This window comes from Pituophis catenifer, unplaced genomic scaffold, assembly GCF_029215685.1.
Source record: "Pituophis catenifer annectens isolate HBS135680 unplaced genomic scaffold, rPitCat1.0.hap2 SCAF_15, whole genome shotgun sequence".
Lineage (NCBI taxonomy): Eukaryota > Metazoa > Chordata > Lepidosauria > Squamata > Colubridae > Pituophis > Pituophis catenifer.
Window position 1 is genome coordinate 4,399,027 of NW_027256895.1, and position 25,019 is coordinate 4,424,045.

At 44.7% G+C, this 25,019-nt stretch overlaps 1 protein-coding gene across 1 annotated transcript; it reads right to left on the reverse strand.

The window, feature by feature from the left end:
* Nucleotides 1-1,613: 1,613 nt before the first annotated feature.
* Nucleotides 1,614-14,434, reverse strand: NGDN (neuroguidin). Its single transcript, XM_070954309.1, has 11 exons — nucleotides 14,374-14,434; nucleotides 12,342-12,401; nucleotides 11,877-11,948; nucleotides 9,871-10,008; nucleotides 8,347-8,431; nucleotides 8,182-8,234; nucleotides 5,806-5,932; nucleotides 5,528-5,696; nucleotides 3,859-4,015; nucleotides 2,457-2,517; nucleotides 1,614-1,747 (listed from the first exon to the last, which is right to left on the reverse strand). The coding sequence occupies exons 1-11, from the start codon at nucleotides 14,416-14,418 to the stop codon at nucleotides 1,728-1,730; spliced, it is 987 nt and encodes a 328-aa protein (XP_070810410.1). The 5' UTR covers nucleotides 14,419-14,434; the 3' UTR covers nucleotides 1,614-1,727.
* Nucleotides 14,435-25,019: the final 10,585 nt, after the last annotated feature.

Below are 25,019 nucleotides of genomic sequence, written 5' to 3' on the forward strand. Positions count from 1 at the left end.
GGTGGCTGGCTGGCCCAACCCTTCCCCTTCCAGGAGTCCCCACACACCCCATTTTGGCTCCCAAGTAAGTGCGGGGAGGCCTACTAGGCCCAAAACGAGGCGCAGGAGGGTGCGTCACCCTCCCCTCGCGGCCTGTTTTTGCTCCCAGACGGTGGAGGCCGAATGCTGCCTGTCAGTCACACACTCTGGACACGCCCACCCAGCCGGTCATTAGGGCAGAAAACTGGTTGTTAAATTATTTGAATCCCACCACTGCGGATCTCGTGACCCCGGGACGTTGCAACTGTCGTAAACATGAATCAGTTGCCAAGCATTTAAATTTGGATCACCTGGCCACCGGGACGCCGCAACGGTCGTTAAGTGTGAAAAATGATCCTAAGTCCCTTTTTTTTCCAGTGCCGTTGTAAACCTTGAATGCCTCTCACAGAGAGGGCCTCCTCAGGGTGCCGTCGGCCAAACAATGTCGACTGGCGACCCCCAGGGGGAAAGCCTTCTCTGTGGGGGTTCCTGCCCTATGGAATGAATTGCCCCCGGACATACGAAGGATCCCTGACCTCCGCGCCTTCCGTCGTGCTCTGAAGACCCTATTATTTCAGGAAGCCGGTCTGACGGGATAAATGATTTTAAAGTGGGTTTTAAAATGGTTTAATATGGTTTTAATTGGAAGTTTTAATTTTGGCCAAAGATTGAATTGTTTTAATATGTTTTTTAAATTTTGTCTTGTATGTTGTTTTATCATGGCTCTTCACCGCCCTGAGTCCTTCAGGAGAAGGGCGGTATACAAATATAATAAAAACTAATAAAAACTAAAAAGTACTAAATGAAGTATTGTAACTCGAGGCCTACCTGTCACCCGGAAGGTAGATTCGTCGGAAATTTCAACAGCCGCAAAGCAAGCGGTCCTAAGGAGAGGACTGCTTTCGGAATGCGAGGTGTGTTTGGGGATGAACTGCGGAAACAGCAGAGACAAATTGAGAACTGGCCGCGATCGCCCGTCGTGAACCTGGTTAACTAGGCTAAACTTTTGAATTATTCTTTTGGGGAAAAAAAAAAGGTTGCTTTTCTTCACCATGCGGGAGATTAGAATTCAGAGCAAGCCCCAAAATGTGTGTTTCTTCGCCTCGCAACTGACTGTATCAGCGATGGCGAACGAGCGGCGAAAATGGTCGCGTGGAAACGTCGCTCGCTCGTTCGCTCGTCAGGATCGTGATCCGGAAAAGCCGAAGTCCCAGGTTCTAGCATGCACGTGCGCCCAACGATCAACTGGCCGGGGCGCATGCGCAGGCCGGTTTTTGGCACTGCCATGTGCGCGAAGGGATCGTGGTCTGGAAAAGCCGAACTTCCGGGTTCTAGCGTGCATGCGCGCCTGACGATCAGCTGGCTGGCGCACATGCACATACCCGTTTTCGGCACTGCCGCGCGTGTGAAGGAGCCGATTGTCACGCGGGCATGCAGGCCAGAAACCCAGAAGACAAACAGGCAAGGCTGCGCGTGCCGGCCGACATGGCTTCGTGTGCCACTTTCGGCACACGTGCTGTAGGCTCGCCATCACGGGACTCTATCATGGCTTTTCTCCCCGGAAAGCATAAACCACGAGAGAGATTATACCGGAAAAGAAGGCCTTTCAGCTTTATTATTAAGTACTAAAGATCCCATACAGGCTAAACGGAGGGGTGTCATTCCGAGTTATTGGGGATCTGGAGACCTCAAATCCTGAGCAGTGAGCTTTATCGTCTCTTGCGGAAACCTGGAGGACGAGGGAGGGAAAAGAGGGGAGAGAAAGAAAGAAAGAAAGAAAGAGAGAGAGAGAGAGAGAGAGAAAGAGAATGAATTTAGTACGGGAAAAAAATTCTAGCTTTAGATAGGAAGAGGCTGGGTTTCTATCAAGAGGCTAGACCTCAGTGAGGAACAGAGATTCACAAGGAGCAAAGGAACGGCAGGTGATCCTCGCCTTCCAACCAGAATCCCCCATCGCTAAGTAAGGTGGCTGTTAAGTGAGTCACGACCGATTTTACCACCTTCCCCCCCACCCACAGATTTGTGAAGTGAGCCACTGCAGTCGTTAACCGAACCAAGCGGTCATTAAGCAAATCCACCGTTCCTCACGGACTATACCGGTCGGAAGCCGGCTGGGAAGATCGCAAACGGCGATCGCGTGATCCCAAGGGCGCTTCGATCGTCGTTAATTGCAAACGACCAATTTAGAGAAAACCAAATGCTTGGCAAAATATATTCGATTTTGAGACATCCTCGCTTTGCACCGATTCTAGATTTTTAATCTTTTCACCCGGGAAGAATTCCAATTCGAGATTCCCTTCGCTTCCTAAACCAGCGGGAGAGACAGGCGGGAATTTGGGGTGCAGGAAGAAAGTTTGCTAAACTTCCTAATTTTCCGATTTAAAAGCGGTGGGGGGGGGAGGAAAAAAAGAGATCACTTCCTTCTCATCCACGCTTACCCTTTTTCTTGCCTCGTTTCGTATTTATATTCTTCCTCCTCTTTTTGGGTGGATTGAAATCCTGTCAGGAGGAAGTGGCAGAAGAAAAAAAGAGATCAGAGGAAAGAGAAAAATCAACAGGAAGAGGGGAATCTAAGGACAGAGAAGGGAATTCCCACGTGTTATTCAGGAGATTAACTGGTAGTGCTCAAATTATCGACCGCAACGGAGGCTGGGATTTTGATCGTAAATCATTGCCATCGTTCAGTGACCTGATTCAATTTCACCCCCACAATTCTCTAGCCATCATGGAGGTTAGCAACCGCGGCAAGTTTTGAGATAAATGGGACTTCAACTCCCAGAATTCCCTAATGCTAATGAATTCCTTTTGATATGTACGCCCATTGTGGACTGCATACTCTCTTCTAATCCCTTTCTCTGCAATCTCTCCGTTCTACGAGACAAGCATGGTAGTAGGAAGGTTTACGGGCCTAGATCAGCTATTCCAAGGACCAGACTACAAAGTGGGAGATCCTGAGTTCTAGTCCCATCTTAAGCTTGAAAGCAAGCTAAGTGACTTTGAACCAGTAACCAGGAGACAGTGAGTTCTAGTTCCGCCTTAAGAATGAAAGCCAGCTGGGTGACTTTGGCCCAATCACCGGGAGACGGTGAGTTCTAGTCCCGCCTTAGGCATGAAAGCCAGCTGGGTGACTTTGGCCCAATCACCAGGAGACGGTGAGTTCTAGTCCCGCCTTAAGCATGAAAGCCAGCTGGGTGACTTTGGCCCAATCACCAGGAGATGTTGAGTTCTAGTCCCGCCTTAAGCATGCAAGCCAGCTGAGTGACTTTGGCCCAATCACCAGGAGACAGTGAGTTCTAGTCCCGCCTTAAGAATGAAAGCCAGCTGGATGACTTTGGTCCAATCACCAGGAGATGTTGAGTACTAGTCCCGCCTTAAGCATGCAAGCCAGCTGGGTGACTTTGGCCCAATCACCAGGAGACCGTGAGTTCTAGTCCCATTTTAGGCATGACAGCCTATCTGGATGACTTTGGGCCAGACCCTCCCTCTCAGTCCAACCCACCTCGCAGTGTTGTTGTTGGGGGGGGAGGGGAAGAGAAGGAAAAAGGTGTGTTGGATATTTTCCCCACCTTGAGCTACTTGTAAAATAATTCAAAATAAATTAAATGTCTCCAATAACTAAGAAGACACAAGACCGCCCACGAGTTTCCGGTGCTCAGTATTCATGCATCCCAATAATGTTCACGAAAAAGCCCCCCCATTTCCAACATGGCTCACTTACGTCGAGCTACCTTTCCCACTTCCTGCCCCCGTCCCCCGTCACAAGGGGGGGGGGGACGCCTTTCAGACCCTCACCAAACCCTTTCCCGTCTCAACGATCAGAGGCAGACCCAATAAACTCACTTCTCCCATGGACGGCGTGGCCCCTGTGAGGGCGCTGATGTCCCCGAAGTGGGTGAGGGAGCTGAGCTGGGAGCTGACGAGTCCTCCTCGTCTACGACGGGCTTTCTCCTTCCGGGTGACGTTGAGACGGACCATCATGCTCTCCTCGTAGTTGGTCCTGCGACAAGACAAGAAGACGGGGACATGTTTGGACAGCTGAGGTGAACGAATGGGGTTCCAAGGTAGACTGCGTCTGCCTCTGGAGGCTCCACCCAGTACAACCGAGACTCCTGCTTCAAAATCCACGATGTTCTTTCCACTAGGCCCGTCCACGGTGCTCTCTCCTATCGGAGCTTGGGCCCCCCACACAACCCATAAAGCTTCTGTCAGCACTTCAACCCGCATTTACTCTAGTGCTGACATAAGGAGGAGAAGAGGGGGCAGCTGGCAAGAGGACGCTTGACTTTTCACCTACTTATTTTCCCTGAAGATAATATCCCCTAGGAGATGAGATGGGAGGGGGGACATTCCTGGGAGCTGAAGTAGTAGATATAGGGAGAGTGATTTGGAAGATGGCCAATGAGACGCAGAGAATTGGGGAACAGAAAGGGAAGGTTTGGGGTCAGGAAGTCAGTGTTGGCTACGACATAATCGGGGACAGATTGTCGTGCTTAATAAATGAAAGATTTCATCAAAGACTATTTGTTTGGAAATGCAATTTACTTTATTTGAGACGACATCGAAACCTGACAGCTTCTACTTTTCCAATTTTGGCAGAAAAGTCGGGATTTCCCCATTCGTCCTTCTTAAGCCCAAATATATTTCGGAAAATTTGAACCCTGGGTGTTTCGCCTGGAGATGAGCACCGTAGACATGGTTGGGTTTCATTTTATGTTACTACTGCTTTGCCGTGTGCGCGTGCGCCTGGTTTGCCCGTGATTACCACTACCGGTTCTGTCGAACCGGTCTGAACCGGATGAATGCCACCTCCGAGTAGAATATTTTAAGCTAAAGGAAGTTTAGCCAAGCATTACACTCAACCCTCCCGGAAGCTAGTGAGGTCTACTGGTTAAGGCACCCGGCTAGAAAGCAGATGTGAGTTCTAGTCCTGCTTTACGCATGAAAGCTGACTGGGTGACTTTGGGCCAATCACCAGGAGCCGGTGAGTTCTAGTCCTGCCTTAGGCACGAAAGCGGACTGGATGACTTTGAGCCAATCACCAAGAGACAGTGAGTTCTAGTCCTGCCTTAGGCACTAAAGCCGCTGGGTGACTATGGGACAATTCCTGGGAGATAGTGAGTTCTAGTCCCACCTTAGGGATGGAAAGCCATTGGGTGTCTTTGGGCCAATCATCCGAAGACATTTGAGTTCTAGTCCCGCCTTAGGCATGAAAACAGGCTGAGTGACATTGGGCCAATAACCAGGAGACTGTGAGTTCTAGTCCCGTTTCCGGCATGAAAACTGACTTGAGTCAATCCCGCTATGTCCAGCCCACCTCACAGGGTTGTTGTTGTTGTTGTTGTGGGGAAGCTAGGAGGACGAAGGAATATTTTGTGCGTTCATCACCCTGAATTATTCATCACCCTAAATAAATAAATAAAATCCACCTCCCCCGCTCCTTCTGAGCAAACAGGCTGATGCCCTCACCCTCCTCGCGCCCGGTCTGACCCTTCCCTCCTTCCTCACTAACCGATGCTCATCCTCCCGGTTCTGTCGGGCTGTGTGAGCGTGATGCCCTTCCCGGATCTCTTCTGGAGCGTCGGAATACTGTTCCTTTAGCTCGCGGATGATGGAGCTGCTAAGCGCCCGCTTTTTGGCTTGTTCCACCATCTTCTTCTCTCTCTCCATCTCGGTTTCATCTGCGAGAGACGAGAGTGACGTTCGTGATGGATAAAGCAACTCGGTTTGTTCTTTCTTACGTCACGACTCCAGAGTCCCTCCCTTTGCACAACCAGGTTTCGTTCTTACTGTAATGCACGGGGACCAGGCGAGGTGGGACGTATTTCCGGATGCCTCCTTTGGAAGTCTGTTTCCCAGGAGTCTTGGAGGCACCACCACCATCTTCTTCCTCTTCTCCGTCTTCCGAGTCACTGAGCTGGGAATGGGACGAGAGAATGGCAAGAATTTCGTTCAATTGAAGAGTAGATCAATATTTGTCATGTCTCAACAGCAGTAAGAATGGCATTTGCCCAACTGTGGAAAGATGCAGATACGCCCCCTGACCATCTGATAATAAATAAGATTCTTCGATGTGCTGAGATGGACAGGTTAACATATATATTAAAAGATAAGAAAGACTCAATATATAATAAAAGTTGGGACAGATGCTTTGTCTGGCTTAAAAAAAGGTTAAACCTAGGAGATAGGTGATAAGATCGTCTTATTAGATTAAATAGATACTTAATAGGCTATATAATTCTTTATAATTTTGAAAAAAACAGGCCAATTGTTTTGTAGATAATTAAAAGAACTTGATTGTCTTGAAATGTTTGGTTAGGATGATATTAGTTAATATTAATTGGAGAGTGAGTTTAACTCTCGGTTAGTCATGTTTGTTGTTTCGTTTTAGTCTTGTGTTTATGTGTTCCTACATTTCATTTCTTATATTGTTTTCCAATCATTATTATGTGTTAATTTTACCGTAAATATTTAATAAAGATATTTTTTAAAAAAAGAAAAAAAAGAGTAGATCAATGTTTCTTAATCTGGGCAATTTTAAGAGGTGGGGACTGCAACTCTCAAAATTCTACCGTGTTTCTCCGAAAATAAGACAGAGTCTTATTTTCTTTTTTTTTTTTTTTTTTTTTTTTTTAAATTTGATTTATATGCCGCCCTTCTCCGGAGACTCAGGGCGGCTTACAGTGCGTTAAGCAATAGACTTGAAGACTTTTAGACTTGAAAATAAGCACTTGGGCTTATTTTCGAGGTGGTTTTCCTTTTTTTTTGAGTGAAGCAGGCCAGACTCCAGAGGTGTTATTCAGCCGGTTCGAATCCCACCGCTGCCAGACCCGGTGAGCTGGACACGTCGTGGACGCACTATTGCCTCCATTCCGAACCTTCAGCGTTCAAAATGGAGGCTTTTTGGCGAACGGAAGGAAAATGGTTCCTGCCTGCCATCCTTCCCTCAGGCTGTGCTGAGCTTGAGGAATGGATAACAGGCAGAGAAATTCCCCTCACCATTTTCCTCCCGCGAGACAAAAATCCTCCCACGAGCCTCCCAAAAAGAGGGAGAAAGCAAAGCAGCTGTCCGCAGAGCTGCCGGCTTCGGGGAAGCCGTCCAACAAGCAGAAGCGCTGCGCCCAGAAAGAAAAGGACAAAAGCAGCCAGTTACCCCCCCACCGCCGCTGCCACTCATGCTGGTCACACCATACCCCCGGGCTTATTTTCGGGGTGGGGATAATATTAGACCCACCCCCTAAAAATTAGGGCTGGGCTTATTATTGGGGTGGGTCGTGTTTTCGGAGAAACAGGGTATCTATCAGCATTTGTAGATGTACTTTGAGCCAATCACCAGGAGACAGTGAGTTCTAGTCCCGCCTTAGGCGTGAAAGTCAGCTGGGTGACTTTGAGCCAATCACCAGGAGACGGTGAGTTCTAGTCCCGCCTTATACACGAAAGTCGGCTGGGTGACTTTGGCCCAATCACCAGGAGACGGTGAGTTCTAGTCCCGCCTTAGGCATGAAAGCCGGCTGGGTGACTTTGGGCCAATCACCAGGAGACGGTGAGTTCTAGTCCCGCCTTATACATGAAAGCCGTCTGGGTGCCTTTGGGCCAATCACCAGGAGACTGTGAGTTCTAATCCCGCCTTAGGCCTGATAGCCGGCTGGGTGACTTTGGCCCAATCACCAAGAGACGGTGAGTTCTAGTCCCACCTTAGACATGCCCCAGGTAAGGCTGTTCCGGAAATCCTCGACTTATGACCGCAATTAAGCCCCATAATTTGTTTTAAGGGAGGCATTTGTTAACAAGAGTTTTGCCCCATTTTTACGACCTTTCTTGCCACAGTTTGTTAAGTGAATCCCCGCAGTTGTTAAGCAAGTAACCTGGTTGTTAAGTGAATCTGCTTCCCCCCATTGACTTTGCTGGTCAGAAGGTCAGAAACTGTGATCCCACGACCCCGGGATCCTGCGACCGTCATAAATAAAGAGCCGGTTGTCAAAGCGTTTTCAATTTCGATCACGTAACTGTCAGGATGCTGCAACGGTCGTTAAGTGTGAAAAACGGTCCTAGGTCGCCTTTTTTCCGCGCCCTTGTCACTTCGAACGGTCACTAAACGAACCGTTGTACGTCGAGGACCTACTTGTATTCAACTCAACAATTTTATTTATTTTTTTCTTTTCCTACCTTGCTGACCAAGTTATCCGGATTCGGTTTGTATTTCAAGGGATCGTCGTCAGCTGAAAAGATGAGAGCAGAAACCACGGAAAACCGGTTAAGAAGGACTCTTCTGAAGGGTCCATTTTGCACCATTTTTTCCACCCCCATCCCTCCAAATCCCTCAGGACTTACCCAGGCCCCCAGTAACAACCGCCTTCACCAGTTTGTCTACCTGGTATTTCAATTTCTGCTCAATCGGACGCATCTTCTCCAGCACCTGTGCACCCACCCCCCAAAAAAGCAGCGTATTGAAAAATATAAACCAGCTTTCTTTAATTACGGTCATACGTGTCACCGAGTCCCATGGGGCTTTGTCAAAGGTATGAACACTTATCACGAAAAGGACATTTTTCTACCCCCCCCAAATTTTATTTTTATTTCAATACATCAGTGTTTCTCAACCTGTGGCAGTTTTTAAGGTGGGTGGACTTCAACTCCCAGAATTCCACCGCCAGCAGTCAGCTGAGGAATCCTGGGAGTTGAAGTCCACCATCTTAACATTCGTAAGGTTGCTAACAGCCATGCTGGCTGTGGAATTCTGGGAGATGAGGTCCACCCGTCTTCAATTTACTAAGGTTCCTAACAGCCATATTGGCTGGGGAATTCTGGGAGTTGAAGTCTAACCATCTTAAAGTTAATAAGGTTGCTAACTCCTGTGCTTGTTGAGGAATTCTGGGAGATGAAGTCCACCCGTCTTCAATTTACTAAGGTTCCTAACAGCCATATTGGCTGGGGAATTCTGGGAGTTGAAGTCTACCCATCTTAAAGTTAATAAGGTTGCTAACTCCCGTGCTTGTTGAGGAATTCTGGGAGATGAAGTCCACCCATCTTCAATTTACTAAGGCTGGAGAATTCTGGGAGTTGAAGTCCACCCATCTTCAATTTACTAAGAGCCACATTGGCTAGGGAATTCTGGGAGATGAGGTCCACCCATCTTCAATTTACTAAGGTTCCCAAGAGCCATACTGACTGGGGAATTCTGGGACTTGAAGTCCACCCATCTTGAATTTACTAAGGTTCCTAACAGCCATATTGGCTGGGGAATTCTGGGAGTTGAAGTCCACCCATCTTAAAGTAACTAAGGTTGCTAACTGCCTTGCTGAGTGAGGAATTCTGGGAGATGAAGTCCACCGATCTTCAATTTACTAATGTTCCCAAGAGCCACATTGGCTGGGGAATTCTGGGAGATGAGGTCCACCCATCTTAAAGTAATAAGGTTCCTAACAGCCATATTGGCTGGGGAATTCTGGGAGTTGAAGTCCACCCATCTTAAAGTAACTAAGGTTGCTAACTGCCTTGCTGAGTGAGGAATTCTGGGAGATGAAGTCCACCGATCTTCAATTTACTAATGTTCCCAAGAGCCACATTGGCTGGGGAATTCTGGGAGTTGAAGTCCACCCATCTTAAAGTTATTAAGGTTCCTAAGAGCCATATTGGCTGGGGAATTCTGGGAGATGAGATCCACCCATCTTAAAGTAATAAGGTTCCTAAGAGCCATATTGGCTGGGGAATTCTGGGAGTTGAAGTCCACCCATCTTAAAATAATAAGGTTCCTAACAGCCATATTGGCTGGGGAATTCTGGGAGCTGAAGTCCACCCATCGTAAAGCTAATGGACCAGACAGATCTCCCTGCAGAAGTCCAGGATGGCTCCTACCGTCCGCGTTTCCACCAACCGCAGTAAGGCAGGGTGGTTGGCCACAGAATGTCCCGAGGTCTTCTCCAACATCAAGTGGGAGAGGTCTTGAATGTAGAGGAGAAGGAGATGGTCCTTCACTTCCAGGAAACTGAGGCCCTGATGGGAGGAGAAAAAGGAGGCCGGTGAACCAAAGGGAAGATTTACGACCTTAAGTGGAGACTCGGGGAAGAGAATTGAGGTATGAGATGCCACCACAGAAGGCGTTCTGACTTAGGCTTCCCAAGAGCATGAAGCAGACTCCTTGTTCTGACAAAAAGCCTTTTTTATTAAGTTACTGTGAATTCTTCTCATTCACATCCAGCAACGTCTTTCAAGGGAGAATTTACAGTCACAGACCTTATCTGGCTTGGAGAGCTGCCAGGCCGATATCTTCAAAACTTGGCAAGGAATCTCGGAGAGTCATGAACCTATTAAGAGAACTAATTGTCTCCTGCAAACTCCACTCCCCTGTTGCTCCTCTTTTATTCCCTCTGGGAGGGGCCATTCACCGTCCACCTGTGGCTTTACTCCTGAGTCGACCCTTGTTCCTTAGCTGTTCCCTTCTCTTGTCAGCTCTGCCATGCGCACACTGGGAACAGGCTCCAGCTGTTCTTTTGCCCCACTGATGTCCGACTCCGATGTCGGACAGCCCCATCTCTGCCTCCGATGCAAAGCCCTCATCAGAGCCTTCCTCAGACTCCAGGACTGGCCCATGTTCCTCCCCAACCCCTCCTCACAGTCTGAGTCTGCCACCAGCTCAGCTGGTGGGCCACAACAGAAGGAGAAACGTTATCTGGCATGGACATAGTTGGAGGAGATTAGCTGTGGAGGTCTTGCAGATAATTAAAAGTTCACAGTAGAAGCAGAATGCAGATAGTCCTCGACTTACAACAGTTCGTTTAGTGACTGCCCAACGTTACGATGGCACTGAAGTGACTTATGACTGTTTTTCACACTTATGACCGTTACAGCATGGTCACGTGATTGACATCCAGATGCCGACTCATATTTATGACGGTTGCAGCGTCCTTGGAGTCACGCCATCCCCTTTTGCGACCTTCTGACCAGCAAAATCCACGGGGCAGCCGGATTCACTTAACAACCGGGTGACTCGCTGAACGAGAGATTCGCTTAACGATGGTGGGAAGAAAGGTCGCAAAATGGGGGCAAAGCTCACCGAACAACGGTCTCGCTTGGCAACAGAAATGTGGGGCTCAAATAAAATGATTATGCTGGAAATTATGTTTCTGTTGGGAATAGTAAAAATGAAATGATTGTGTTAGGATTAATAGTAAAGTAATGAAGATGATTATATTGGGAGCAACAGTTAAAATATTTTTTAAACGCTTACAATAACTGTAATGATTTATATTGTTAAAATATATCCATCTAAACAAAAAGAAAGAGAAAAATGGAATGATATTTGGTTAGGATTTAAGATTTAAGTAACGGGTTTTTGGAACGATGGCATAGTTAAATTGATGTAATTTTGGGAAATAACTGAGTAAAATATTAAGTTGTGTTAATCGAAAAATAAGATTTGTTAATGATTTGTATTAATCTGTGACCGGATCAATGCTTTGTTTTGGGAAAGATGTTTTAAAAAATAAAGAAACTTTTTTCAAAAAAATAAAAAAGAAATGTGGGGCTCAAGAGCCTTGGTAGTACAGCGGTCTAAAGCACCCTGTTATTAAGACCAGCTGCCTGCAATTACTGCAGGTTCGAATCTCGCCAAGGCTCAAGGTTGACTCAGCCTTCCATCCTTTCTAAGGTAGGTCAATTGAGGACCCAGTTTGTGGGGGCAATAAGCTGACTTTGTATAAATATACAAAAGAATGAAGGCTATTGCTTAGCGCATTGTAAGCCGCCCTGAGTCTCCGGAGAAGGGCGGCATATAAATAAATAAATTAAAAAAAATGTGGTTGTTAAGTCGAGGACTGCCTGCATTGGCCCACATCCGTCTCCGTTTGTTCGACAGTTTTTACCTTTTCGGTGGGGTAATCGCCTGCTCGTATCTTCTGCATTAAACGTTGTACATGATGAGTAACTGCAACCACCTGTATCAAATAAAGGAGAATATTTACAACTCAGGGCTGAAATGAGGGGTCCTTGAGGCTCTCTGAGCTTGGCTGTTTTCTTGCAGACATTCCATTACCCAATTAGGTAACATCATCAGTCCTAGTAGTGTTTTAATAGAAACTGGAATATAAACTGACAGCAAACAGCACTCGTCAGCACTGATGAGGTTACCTAGTTGGGTAATAAAACGTCTGCAAGAAGAAAAACCAAGGAAGCTCAATGGGCACCAAGAACCATCTGTAACCCCAACCAAGGAAGGACGAAGCAAAATCACATTTTTGAAAAAGGAGAGAAGAAACACAGTCAGCTGCCAAAGCTGGGAAGAGGGCTGCACATTTAGGGAAGAGGAAAAGTAAAATCGTTTATCTCACCTGTTCTTGGAGAGATTTGAACAGGGTTAGGGCTGCAGGTAAGTCAGCTTCCACAATATCCTGCAACCGAGAAGAAAACACAGGCAGGGCGAGAGGGGGAAAAAAAATATCAATTTCTGTATCCCAGAATTATTCCATTTTATTCCCACCACCGACGTCACTCTTGGTGAATTGATTTTAGGTAATTTACAATTTCTCCCTGCAGTGATAAAGAGGTTTTTGTTTTCTCTGTTGGATCATGTCCATTTCTTGGAGGCAGCCTTGACAGGTCCCTGCAAAGTTTTTTCAGATGTGGTTTGCCATTGCAAGGAAGGAATAAAGAGAGGAAAAAAAGAGAGGAGAGGAAGAAAAGAATGAATAGAGGAGAAAAGGAGAGGAAGGAAGGAATAGAGGAAAAAAGAGAGGAGAGGAAGAAAAGAATGAATAGAGGAGAAAAGGAGAGGAAGGAAGGAATAAATAGAGGAAAAAAGGAGAGGAAGGAATAAATAGAGGAAAAAAGAGAGGAGAGGAAGAAAAGAATGAATAGAGGAAAAAAGGAGAAGGAAGGAATAAATAGAGGAAAAAAGACAGGAGAGGAAAAAAGAATGAATAGAGGAAAAAAGGAGAGGAAGGAAGGAATAAATAGAGGAAAAAAGAGAGGAGAGGAAAAAAAGAATGAATAGAGGAAAAAAGGAGAGGAAGGAAGGAATAAAGAAAGGAAAAAAGGAGAGGAAGGAAGGAATAAAGAGAGGAAAAAGGGAGAGGAGAGGGAGAAAAGAATGAATAGAGGAAAAAAGGAGAGGAAGGAATAAATAGAGGAAAAAAGAGAGGAGAGGAAAAAAGAATGAATAGAGGAAAAAAGGAGAGGAAGGAAGGAATAAATAGAGGAAAAAAGAGAGGAGAGGAAAAAAAGAATGAATAGAGGAAAAAAGAATGAATAGAGGAAAAAAGGAGAGGAAGGAAGGAATAAAGAGGAAAAAAGAGAGGAGAGGAAAAAAGAATGAATAGAGGAAAAAAGGAGAGGAAGGAAGGAATAAATAGAGGAAAAAAGGAGAGGAAGGAAGGAATAAAGAAAGGAAAAAAGGAGAGGAAGAAGGAATAAAGAGAGGAAAAAGGGAGAGGAGAGGAAGAAAAGAATGAATAGAGGAAAAAAGGAGAGGAAGGAATAGAGGAAAAAAGGGAGGAGAGGAAGAAAAGAATGAATAGAGGAAAAAAGGAGAGGAAGGAAGGAATAAATAGAGGAAAAAAGGAGAGGAAGGAAGGAATAAAGAAAGGAAAAAAGGAGAGGAAGAAGGAATAAAGAGAGGAAAAAGGGAGAGGAGAGGAAGAAAAGAATGAATAGAGGAAAAAAGGAGAGGAAGGAATAGAGGAAAAAAGGGAGGAGAGGAAGAAAAGAATGAATAGAGGAAAAAAGAGAGGAGAGGAAGAAAAGAATGAATAGAGGAAAAAAGGAGAGGAAGAATAAATAGAGGAAAAAAGGAGAGTAAGGAAAGAATAAATAGAGGAAAAAAAGGAGAGGAAGGAATAAATAGAGGAAAAAAGAGAGGAGAGGAAGAAAAGAATAAAGGAAAAAGAGGAGAGGAGTGGAAGAATGCACACGCACGCACACATATGGCTCATAGACACGGACACGCATATACATACCGACGCACAAATACATGGCAGTACACACATGCATAATAATCACAGTATTAATCACATTAATTGCAAGTAATATTAATAATTAAGTTATAATTATAGTACGTATGCATGTATGTATATATATATATATATATAATTATTAATAATTATATTACTTATAATTACTAATGTAATTAATAATATAATATAATATAATTACAAAAGCAATATAATGAATAATTGCATGATAATACATTACATTACTATACATTATAATGAACAATTGCATTAAATATAATGCATTCCATGAAAGAGACTCCATTCTGCCCAGATCCAACGCTCAGGGCTAAAAAGCATCTGCTCAGAGTCAGACAAAAGGCATTGCCGACCCGCGTTCAACACGAGTGTACGCCTCCCTTTCCCTCCTGCTTACCCGCGAGTCCATCCATTCAGACGACGGAGGCTGCAGCTCCGCCATCGCTCCGACTCTCACGTGGAAAAGTCGCTTTAGTTCCTTGCTGGGAGAAATCCCGCCTTCTTCGAGCGAGTTGTCCAATCCGAGAGCACGTCCGCCTTTCCGGCACGGACCACTAACCAATCGTTGAACGACGCGGAAGCGTCGCAACCAATCAGACCGAAGCCTAGCGAGGATGTTTTTTTTTTTTTTTTAAAGGAGCAGATGGAAGTTTATAAAAGCGCTTCTTTGACGAACGTAAATAGCCAATAGGGCTTAAGAGCCCACCTCCTGCGGAATAGATGCGGCCAATGAGGGGAAGGAGGCGGGGCCTCCCGTTTGGAACGTTCACCAGTCAGAAACATCAAAACAGATTCTTGATGAATCCCCGCCTCGTTGAATCCAACAGCCTATCAGAATTTGAACCCGGCCGTCCGCGAAACTTTTGGTCCAATCAACGGAATCCTCTTCCTCTTACAAATTTCATTGATCATTTTTTTCAGTACAGCATCCAATATGATGGATTATATTTATAGAGTTTTTCCATTTTCCATTAGTAGATATCATGGCACCCATCCAAAGGCTTGTTCTGGTCTAATGCCTCCCATTATCCCCAGACAGGATGATAGGCATTGTAGTCCAGCCATCTGGAGGGTCTAGAAGCTAAAGGGTTTTGGAAAAATATGCTGTAAATCTATTTTTTCCTCCCCCCACAACCTTGGCAATTTTAGTGTGACTGGAGAATTCTGGGAGTGGAGATTCCCACAAAGGACCTGGGGAATTCTGGGAGTTGAAGTCCACAAATACTGGCTGGAGAATTCTGGAGACATGATCAGGGTGGATAAAAATCAATGATTTTTTTAAAAAAAAAAATAAAAAAAAATCAGATTTTTTTTAATTTAAATTGGATTTTTTTTTTATTTAAATCGGATTTTTTTGATTTTTATCGAATTTATTTTAATAAAAAACTCAACCACCAGAAGAGCTTACAATTAAGAAAATACTCGAGTGCGCAGAGATGACTAAATTAACCTATGAATTAAATGATGAGAAGATAGTTTATTATTTGGTGTGGGAAAGGTGGTATAAGTGGTTGCATGATAAAATGAAAGAAAGACCTAAAGGTGTGCTAAATATTGATTAAAAGTGAGCTGAAATATCACCAAGTATTATTTATGTAAATAGTTAAAACACTGTACATCTGATAGTAATTGAAAATGTTATTATACTTATATGTTTTATGTCTTTGTCTGAATGTTTTGTTCCTCTTTTTTTTTGTTTTGTTTGTAAAAAACCTCAATAAAGTTTCTATTAAAAAAAATCAATGATTTTTTTTTAAAAAATCAAAAAAAATCAGATTTTTTAAAATTTAAATTGGATTTTTTTGATTTAAATCGGATTTTTTTGATTTTTATCGAATTTATTTTAATAAAAAACTTTTGGGGTAAACATCTATCGTAAGATAGTTTTCTATTTAAGATACATAAATAATTTAGTTTATTCCGCATGAAATGGAGCTTAGTTATGTAGCATGAGGCTGTATATACTGCAACCCTGGGACTATCGGTGAGTCAACAGCGGGTCAAAGGAGTAGCAGAGATGACAGTTGCTCTTTAAAAATTATGATTTAAGTCGAGTTGATTTAAATCAAGCCTTTTTACTAGTGATTTAAATCATGATTTAAATTGTGATTTCAATCAACTCGATTTAAATCAAATCCACCCTGGACATGATAGCAGTCTTCCAATATTGGAGGGCCTGCCCCAGAGAGGAGGAAGATGGTCGAGCTATTTTCCAAGGCACCCTAAGGCCAGACAAGGAATAATGGATGGAAGCTGATCAAGGAAAGATTCAGCCTAGAAATAAGGAGAAAGTTTCTGACGGTGAAAACAACAATCGACCGATGGGGAACAGAAGTTGCCTTCGGACGTTGTGGGAGTAATGTAGATAAAAGAAATAATGTGAATAAAATAGGAATCATACAGAGTCAGATATATGGGCTCTGGAGGACCCTCTCTATTCACATTGTTATAGGGGGAAGACGTGCTTGGATACACGAACTCTGAGAGAACCTCTCCATTCACATTATTATAAGAGAGGAAAGTGCTTGTTGGAGATTATATTAACAAACAGTTAAACCTCATTAAGTGGTAATATATCTTCTGATGAAACCTAGATGTCACGAAAGGACAGCCATATGGAAAACATCTGAGTGACCTCACTATGAATGACACAAAGACATATATGTTACAAAGAGTTACTTAATCCAATAAATTTACCCAAGGACAGTAGTAAATTTTTATTTTATTTATTTTATTTTATTAAATTTCTATACCGCCCTTCTCCCGAAGGACTCAGGGCGGTGAACAGCCAGAAGATAAAACACAGAGATACAAAATTTAAAATAGATTAAAACGAATTAAATAATTTGGCTGAATTTTAAAATACCCCATAATTAAACAGATTAAAATTTGTATTTAAAATTTAAATTTAAAAGAGGAGAAGATTTAGGCCAGGCCAGTTTGATGAAATAAAAACGTTTTAAGCGCGCGACGGAAGGTGAGCAGATCCGGGATCCTCCGTATCTCCGGGGGGAGCTCGTTCCACATCGTAGGTGCCCCCACAGAGAAGGCTCTCCCCCTGGGGGCCGCCAGCCGACATTGTTTGGCCGATCTTCCATTAGCAACTCCGAGCACTTAAGGAAAAGTTGTGTGGCTAAGATAATTTTATAAACTAAAATTAATGGTTTAAGTAATTAGATGAACATATTATCCAATGTATGTAACCATATAGGGAAAATCGGATGTATGATCTCATGTTAACCATATATGGAAAATGTATGATCTCACTGAATCCTTTGTCTTAGAAATGTATAAAACCAGTTGTATCAGAGTTCTCTCCTTGTTCAAAGCTTCAGGTATGAAACTGGCTCTGAACCTTGCGCAATAAAACTGTCTCTGGCTGACCCAGGAATGTTGTTTGGTCTCATCATTCCACAACAGGAGCTCCATCATTGGAAGCTTTCAAGAAGAAACTGGACTGCCATCTTGTCTAGAAATGGTGTGGGGGGGTCTCCTGTGGGGTTGGACTAGATGACCAACAAGGTCCCTTCCGACTCTTTTATTCTGTTCTGAGCCGACCCCTGAAGCACCAAAATAAAAAGTTAGAAGCAGGTAACGCCGGGAAGTCCAGCTGAGAATGTGTTGGGCAGCAGGGATTCCTGGTGTTTGTGTGTGTGTGTATTTGTGTGTGTATTTGTGTATGTGTGAGATAGGGCAGCAGAGAGGATTGCTTAGGATCTGGCAATTGTCTTCTTTGGAACAATAGGCGAGTGAGGTCACCCCTCCCAGAAGGGAGATGAGTAGCAATAATAGAGAGACAATGGGATTCCTAGAGTGCTTCCTCTCGGCGCCCACCTTCCCTAGGAATCTGGTTCTCTATTGTTCCAATACATTAGCTTTGCAAAGAAGAATTTTACTCTATTGTTGTTCTCCCTGGGCCGCTGTGTGAGCCATCCCCCCTGCAGCTCATTTCTGGCTGACTCAGCGTCATAACCCACTATAGGGAGTCCTCGACTTACAACCATTCGTTTAGTGACCGTTTGGTCGTATTCACTGACCTTCCCTACCGGTTCGTAAATGTCAGCGCGTGGGCGTCCAAACATGCCCCGGGCCGTCTGCGCATGGACTTTGCTGGCGCAGGCGCCTTCCAGCTTCACTAAATGGGATGACATAGATACAGGGCAGGGCCACCCGCAATTTCTGCAACCGGTTCGGGCAAACCGGCTAAATGCCACCTCCGAACGGCACTGTAAAAAGGAACTAAGGACCTTTTTTTTCCACACTTAACGACCATGGTCGCATCAACACGGTCACCTGATCAACATTCGGATGCTCGGCGACTGGCTCGTATTTACGACGGTTGAATAGCCTGGTGTGTGTGTGTGTGTGTGTGTGTGTGTGTGTCTGTGTGTGTGACGATCCCCGTTTGCGACCTTCTGACGAGCAAAGTCAACGGGGAAGCCGGATCCGCTTCGCAACCAGGTGGCTAACCGAACGACGGCAGTGGTTTCGCTTAAGAGCGGTGGCGAGAAAGGTCATAGAACGGGGCCAAACTCGCTCCGCTCTCTCGTTTAGCGGCGGAGGTTTTGGTGCCCAGTGGTGGTCGTACATGGAGGAAAGCTTGTGTAATCGGAACTACGGGTAGTCCTCGGTTTACGAGTGGTCGCTTAGCGCCCGTTTGATGTTATGACAGACCCACTCAAAAGGGACTTACCCACCTGGATTCAAAGTTCCACTGTCTATCATCGTCACTTCAATTGTAATGTGACCACAGATAATCCTTCCCATACAACCATTCGTTTAGTGACCGCCCGAAGTTACAACAGGACTTCAACAACTGAAAGATTTTGAAAAGATGTGACCAACCCTCACATCTTTGACCTTTGACATTCAATTCAATTCCATTTTTTCTATTCTATTCTATTCTATTCTATTCTATTCTATTCTATTCTATTCTATTCTATTCTATTCTATTCTATTCTATTCTATTCTATTCTACTCTATTCTATTCTATTCCATTCCATCCCATCCCAACCCATCCCATTCCACTGCACTCCATTCCATTCCATATATTCTATTCTACTCTACTCTACTCTACTCTACTCTACTCTACTCTACTCTACTCTACTCTACTCTACTCTACTCTACTCTATTCCATCCCATCCCATCCCATCCCATCCCATCCCATCCCATCCCATCCCATCCCATCCCATATATTCTATTCTATTCTATTCCATCCCATCCCATTTCATTCCATTCCATTCCATATTTTCTATTCTATTCTATTCTATTCTATTCTATTCTATTCTATTCTATTCTATTCTATTCTATTCTATTCTATTCTATTCTATCTCACATCCCATCCATCCCATTCTAAATAATCCCACCACCTCACCATTTTTTACAGAAGAGATCGGACAGCCATTTTTGCCTGATTTGCTGTAGAGTTTCCTGCTCGAGTAGCGGGGTTGGACTAGAAGACCTCCAAGGTCCCTTCCCGTCCCCGTTATTCCATTCACTTCATTCTTACCATGAATTTTCCCAGTCCCTTCTTTACGGTCCTACGTCGAGGGCCCGCCTGTATTTCATTCACGCCGTTAACATTTGGAGTGTTTCTCGTGCAGATGGGCTTTGGGATGCCCGCTCCGAACGCTCGAGCGCTTGCAGAGAAATGTCGCGTCTACCTCCGGGAAAACCCGTAACCATAAATCAGGGGGTCGTTTTCCACTCTCGGCTGTTTACCAACAATGCTGAGCCCAGCTAGTTGGACTCGACAACAATAGCTGGAGCACGCCAAGGGAGGCAGCCAGAACGCGCCTGGCATCCCTTTGTCTTATTCAAAAGTTCCTCTTTCTAATCCGGGGACTCCATTTTCACCTGCCTATTGTTATTAAAAGAATCACTCCAGGGAGGCTGGCCAGCACATTCCTTCTCCTTGACGCTGGGACTCTGCGTGAAGATGAACAGAGTGGGAAGGCACCCTGTTGGTCATCTAGTCTAACCCCCCCCCTGCCCAAGCGGGAGACGCTACGCCGTTTCTGACAAGATGGCCGTCCAGTCTCTTCTGGAAAGCTTCCAGGGATGAAGCTCCCACAACTTCAACTCCCAGAATTCCCTATGCTTGAGGCCTCCCTATACTCCTGTTCGATGTTTTCTCGACCTGGGAAACTTTAGACAGAGTGGGAAGGGACCTTGTAGGTCATCTAGTCCTACCCCCGCCCACCCAGCCTTTTCTGACAAGATGGCCGTCCAGTCTCTTCTTGAAAGCCTCCAGGGATGAAGCTCCCACAACTTCCGAAGGCGACTTCTCTTCCATCGGTCGATGGTTCTCACCGTCAGAAAATTTCTCCTTATTTCTAGATTGAATGTCTCCTTGATCAGTGTCCGTCCTTGTCTGGCTTTTGGGTGCCATGGAAAATAGGTTGATCCCTCTCCTCTCTGTGGCAGCCCCTCAAATATTGGGACGCTGCTATCATGTCTCCCCTGATCCTTCTCTTCACAAGATTAGCCAGGCCCAGTTCCCACAACCCAGTTTATCGTATGTATTAGCTTCCAGTCCTCTCATCGTCCTGGTTGCTCTTCTCTGCACTCTTTCTAGAGTCTCAACATCTTTTTTTAGAGCGTGGTGGCCAAAACTGGATGCAGTACTCTAGGTGTGGTCTTACTAAGGATTTATAGAGTGGTGTTAGTGCCTCCCTTGATCTTGATGGTATCCCTCTGTTGATGCAATTTAGGATTGTGTTGGCTTTTTTGGCTGCCGCCGCACACGGCTGGCTCATATTTAACTGGTTGTACACTAAGACTCCAAGATTCGTTTTTAAGAATCTTCACTAGAAGACCTCCAAGGTCCCTTCCAACTCTGTTATTCTATTCTATTCTATTCTATTCTATTCTATTCTATTCTATTCTATTCTATTCTATTCTATTCTATTCTTTTCTTTCTATTCTTTTCTTTCTATTCTATTCTATTCTATTCTATTCTATTCTATTCTATTCTATTCTATTCTTTTCTTTCTATTCTATTCTATTCTATTCTATTCTATTCTATTCTCTATTCTCTATTCTCTATTCTCTATTCTCTATTCTCTTTTCTATTCTATTCTATTCTATTCTATTCTATTCTATTCTATTCTATTCTCTATTCTCTATTCTCTATTCTCTATTCTATTCTATTCTATTCTATTCTATTCTATTCTATTCTATTCTCTGTTCTCTATTCTATTCTATTCTATTCTATTCTATTCTCTATTCTCTATTCTATTTTATTCTCTATTCTCTATTCTCTATTCTCTTTTCTATTCTATTCTATTCTATTCTATTCTATTCTATTCTATTCTATTCTATTCTCTATTCTCTATTCTATTTTATTCTCTATTCTCTATTCTCTATTCTCTATTCTCTTTTCTATTCTGTTCTATTCTATTCTATTCTATTCTATTCTATTCTCTATTCTCTATTCTCTATTCTATTCTATTCTATTCTATTCTATTCTATTCTATTCTATTCTATTCTATTCTATTCTATTCTATTCTATCCCTCTCACAGTTATTACTGACTCGTTCTTTCTTTCCCTTTTTCTTTCTCTCTTTTTTTTCTTCCGATTCTTCTTTTTAACAGAGTCTGTGTGCCAATGTCGGGCCCAGCTGGATTTCGAAGCTGCGCCACTTATTACAGACCATCCTCGACTTACAACAATTCACTTTAGTGACTAAAGTTACCACAGCACTGAAAAAAAGTGATTGCTGATTGTTTCGACAGTTAGGAGTGTTCCAGCATCTCCATGGTTCCCAGGATCAAAATTGCAATGCTTGGCAACCGGCATGTCCAGATAATCCTCCATTTATGACAGTTCACTTAGTGATGGTTCGAAGTTACATCAGCACTGGAAAAAAGGGACCGTTTTTCAGAGTTACGACCTTTGCAGCATCCCCATGACCACGTGATCAAGATTCAGACGCTTGGCCACCGGTTCATACTTAACGACGGTCGCAGTGATCCCCTTTTGTGACCGTCTGACAGGCAAAGTCAACAGGGAAGCCAGATTCACATAACAACCGGGTGACTCACTTATTGACTGCGGTGATTCCCTTTAACGACCGAGGCAAGGAAAGTCGTAAAACGGGGCAAAACTCACTGAACAAATGTCTCACCGGACAACGACAATTTGGGGCTCGATTGTGGTCACACGTCGAGGACTGCCTCTTTTCGTCATGGTTGTATGGATAGTTCCTCGACTTACAACCCGTAACTGGGCTCACAATTTCAGTTGCTAAGCAAGACAATTTTGAAGTGAGTTTTGTCCCATTTGACGACCCTTTCTTGCCACCGTTGTTAAGTGAGTCACTGCAGTTGTTATGTCAGTCACATGGTTGTTAAGTGAATCTGGCTTCCCCATGGATTTTGCTTGTAAGAAGGGGGATCACGTCACCCCCCGCCCCCCCCGGGATGTAGTGACCAATCATAAATATGAGTCAGTGGCCATGAACCCAAATTTTGATCATCCTCGCCTTATAATCCATTCATTTAGCGACCAAAGTTACAACCACATGGAAAAAAGTGACCTCTGACCATTTTATGTGGGTCATAAGTGTGAAAAACGGTCATAAGTCACTTTTTTCCATGTTGTTGTAACTTTGGTCACTAAACGAATGGGTTATAATAAGTTGAGGTTGATCTTGATAAACAAAGTCAATGCGGGAAGTAGATTCGCTTAACAACTACTTCGCTTAACGACTGTTAAGGTTGCGAAATGGGGCAAAAGCTCCCTTAACAACTGCTGATCTGTCCCCGTCCACACACACACACACAAACACAGCCAGCCGAGGGTTAAGAAAGTACTTGGCATGCACACAGGTCGTTATCTCAAATTTAGCAGCAATATAATCACCGTCTGCCAAGAGCTTTTACTGCAAAAGATAACATAAAATTACATACGCATTGCAAATAGTCCAGCAAAACAAAATCCCTTTCGGCAGCTTCAGACGTTGTTCAAGTGACTAGCCAAAGTTCGTTTTTGTTCGTCACAGAGTTTTACCAGCCACCACCCTCTCTTATATAGTCTCTGGGGTGTGGTCCAGTGACTCAGTTCTAATCCCTAGCACGCCTCCTTAACTGCTGCAACCGTTTATCACGCCTTCGTTGGCGTGCATCCAGGAATGACGGCTCTCCTTCGCTCTCATCCGAGACACCTGGCTCCTGGCTAATCTCCTCTCCCTCGGCCGGCACCTGAGACAGTGCCAGAGGGGAGGGGCCTGGAGAGGGAGGCCTGGCTGACTCCTCTTCCTCATGTTCGGAGCTTTCTTCCTCTGATGAGATAGGCTCAGAGGGCGGGGCCACAACAACTGCCTCGTGTAACAATGGAAATTTTGGGCTCCATTGCAGTCGTAAATCGAGGACGACCCAGAAAAATCTTCTGCCCCTCCCCAGGCAGAGGATGAAAGGGCTCCATGGGAAGTAGGAGGAAGCTGAGGGAAATTGTGGCTGATGGAACTGAAGCACCAGATTGAGGGAGCAATGAGGACTAGTGACTTGACTGGAAGGGATTTATTGGAAATCAGGACCAGGTGTTTCTCAACCTGTCACCTGGCTGGGGAATTCTGGGAGTTGAAGTCCGACCATCTTCAAGTGGCTAAGCAACACTGATTTGGGGGTGGGGGGGTGGGAGAAGGGTGCTGACGGATGGAGGCGCAATCAAATGAGGAATATCCCAGGGAAAAGGACCGGACCAAGGATTACAGTTGTTGGAAGAAATGTCCATCCGGGTTCAGTTCCAAGTGGGGAAAAAGACACTGGAAACATGGTGGCTGCTTGGAAAAAAGGTTTATTGATGAACAGGACTACATGGTTTGAGATCCTGGGCAAAAAGGGAAGAGATGCTGAGAGTGGATCTGGGTTTTATACCCTCTCGGGGCTTTTTTTAATTTGAGCTTGTGTTCTGATTGGTTGTCCGATTCCCATGGGGCCACGCAGGGGTAACTTTGTAGGTTGCCTTTGTCCCGAGCTTGGTTGACTCGTGCTGGGTGATGATGTAATGAAAGGCTTTTATGGCTTTGCCGGAAAGGAGGTAGACCTTTGTTATGTAGAACAGACTGGCCCAGGCCTTAATGGCCCATTGACAAAGGGGGAGGGGGAGGGCTGCGTTTCTGCCTCCCTTTTAGGGGAAATATGCTACCCTTTTACTATTTCCTAAAATATCTCATTTTCCTAGGAGAAAGGTGGGTGCTAACAGGTTTGGATTATCTGGAACAATCGGAGGATTATTGGGAAGAGGGTTGGACTAGAGGACCTCTAAGGTCCCTCCCAATTATTGTATATGGTTCTAGGAATGTGAGTAGTTGGCACTTCCTGCCTTGGTAAAAGGGTTGGACCTCTAAAGTCCCTTCCAACTCTATGGTTCTAGGAATGTGGCAGTGGACACTTCCTGCCTTGGGAAGAAGGTTGGACTTCCAAGGCCTCTAAGATCTCTTCCAACTCTATGGTCCTAGCAATGTGGCAGTGGGAAGAAGGTTGGACTAGAGGACCTCTAAGGTCCCTCTATGGTTCTAGGAACATGAAGAGTGGGCACTTCCTGCCTTGACAAGAAGGTTGGCCCTCCAAGGCCTCCAAGATCCCTTCCAACTCTATGGTTCTAGGAATGTGGCAGTGGGCACTTCCTGCCTTGGGAAGAAAGTTGGACTAGAGGACCTCTAAGGTCTCTCCATGGTTCCAGGAATGTGAAGAGTGGGCACTTCCTGCCTTGACAAGAAGATTGGACCTCCAAGGCCTCCAAGATCCCTTCCAACTCTATGGTTCTAACAATATGGCAGTGGGCACTTCCTGCCTTGGGAAGAAGGTTGGACTAGAGGACCTCTAAGGTCTCTCCATGGTTCTAGGAACGTGAAGAGTGGGCACTTCCTGCCTTGACAAGAAGATTGGACCTCCAAGGCCTCCAAGATCCCTTCCAACTCTATGGTTCTAACAATGTGGCAGTGGGCACTTCCTGCCTTGGAAAGAAGATTGGACTACAGGACCTCTAGGATCTCTCCATGGTTCTAGGAACGTGAAGAGTGGGCACTTCCTGCCTTG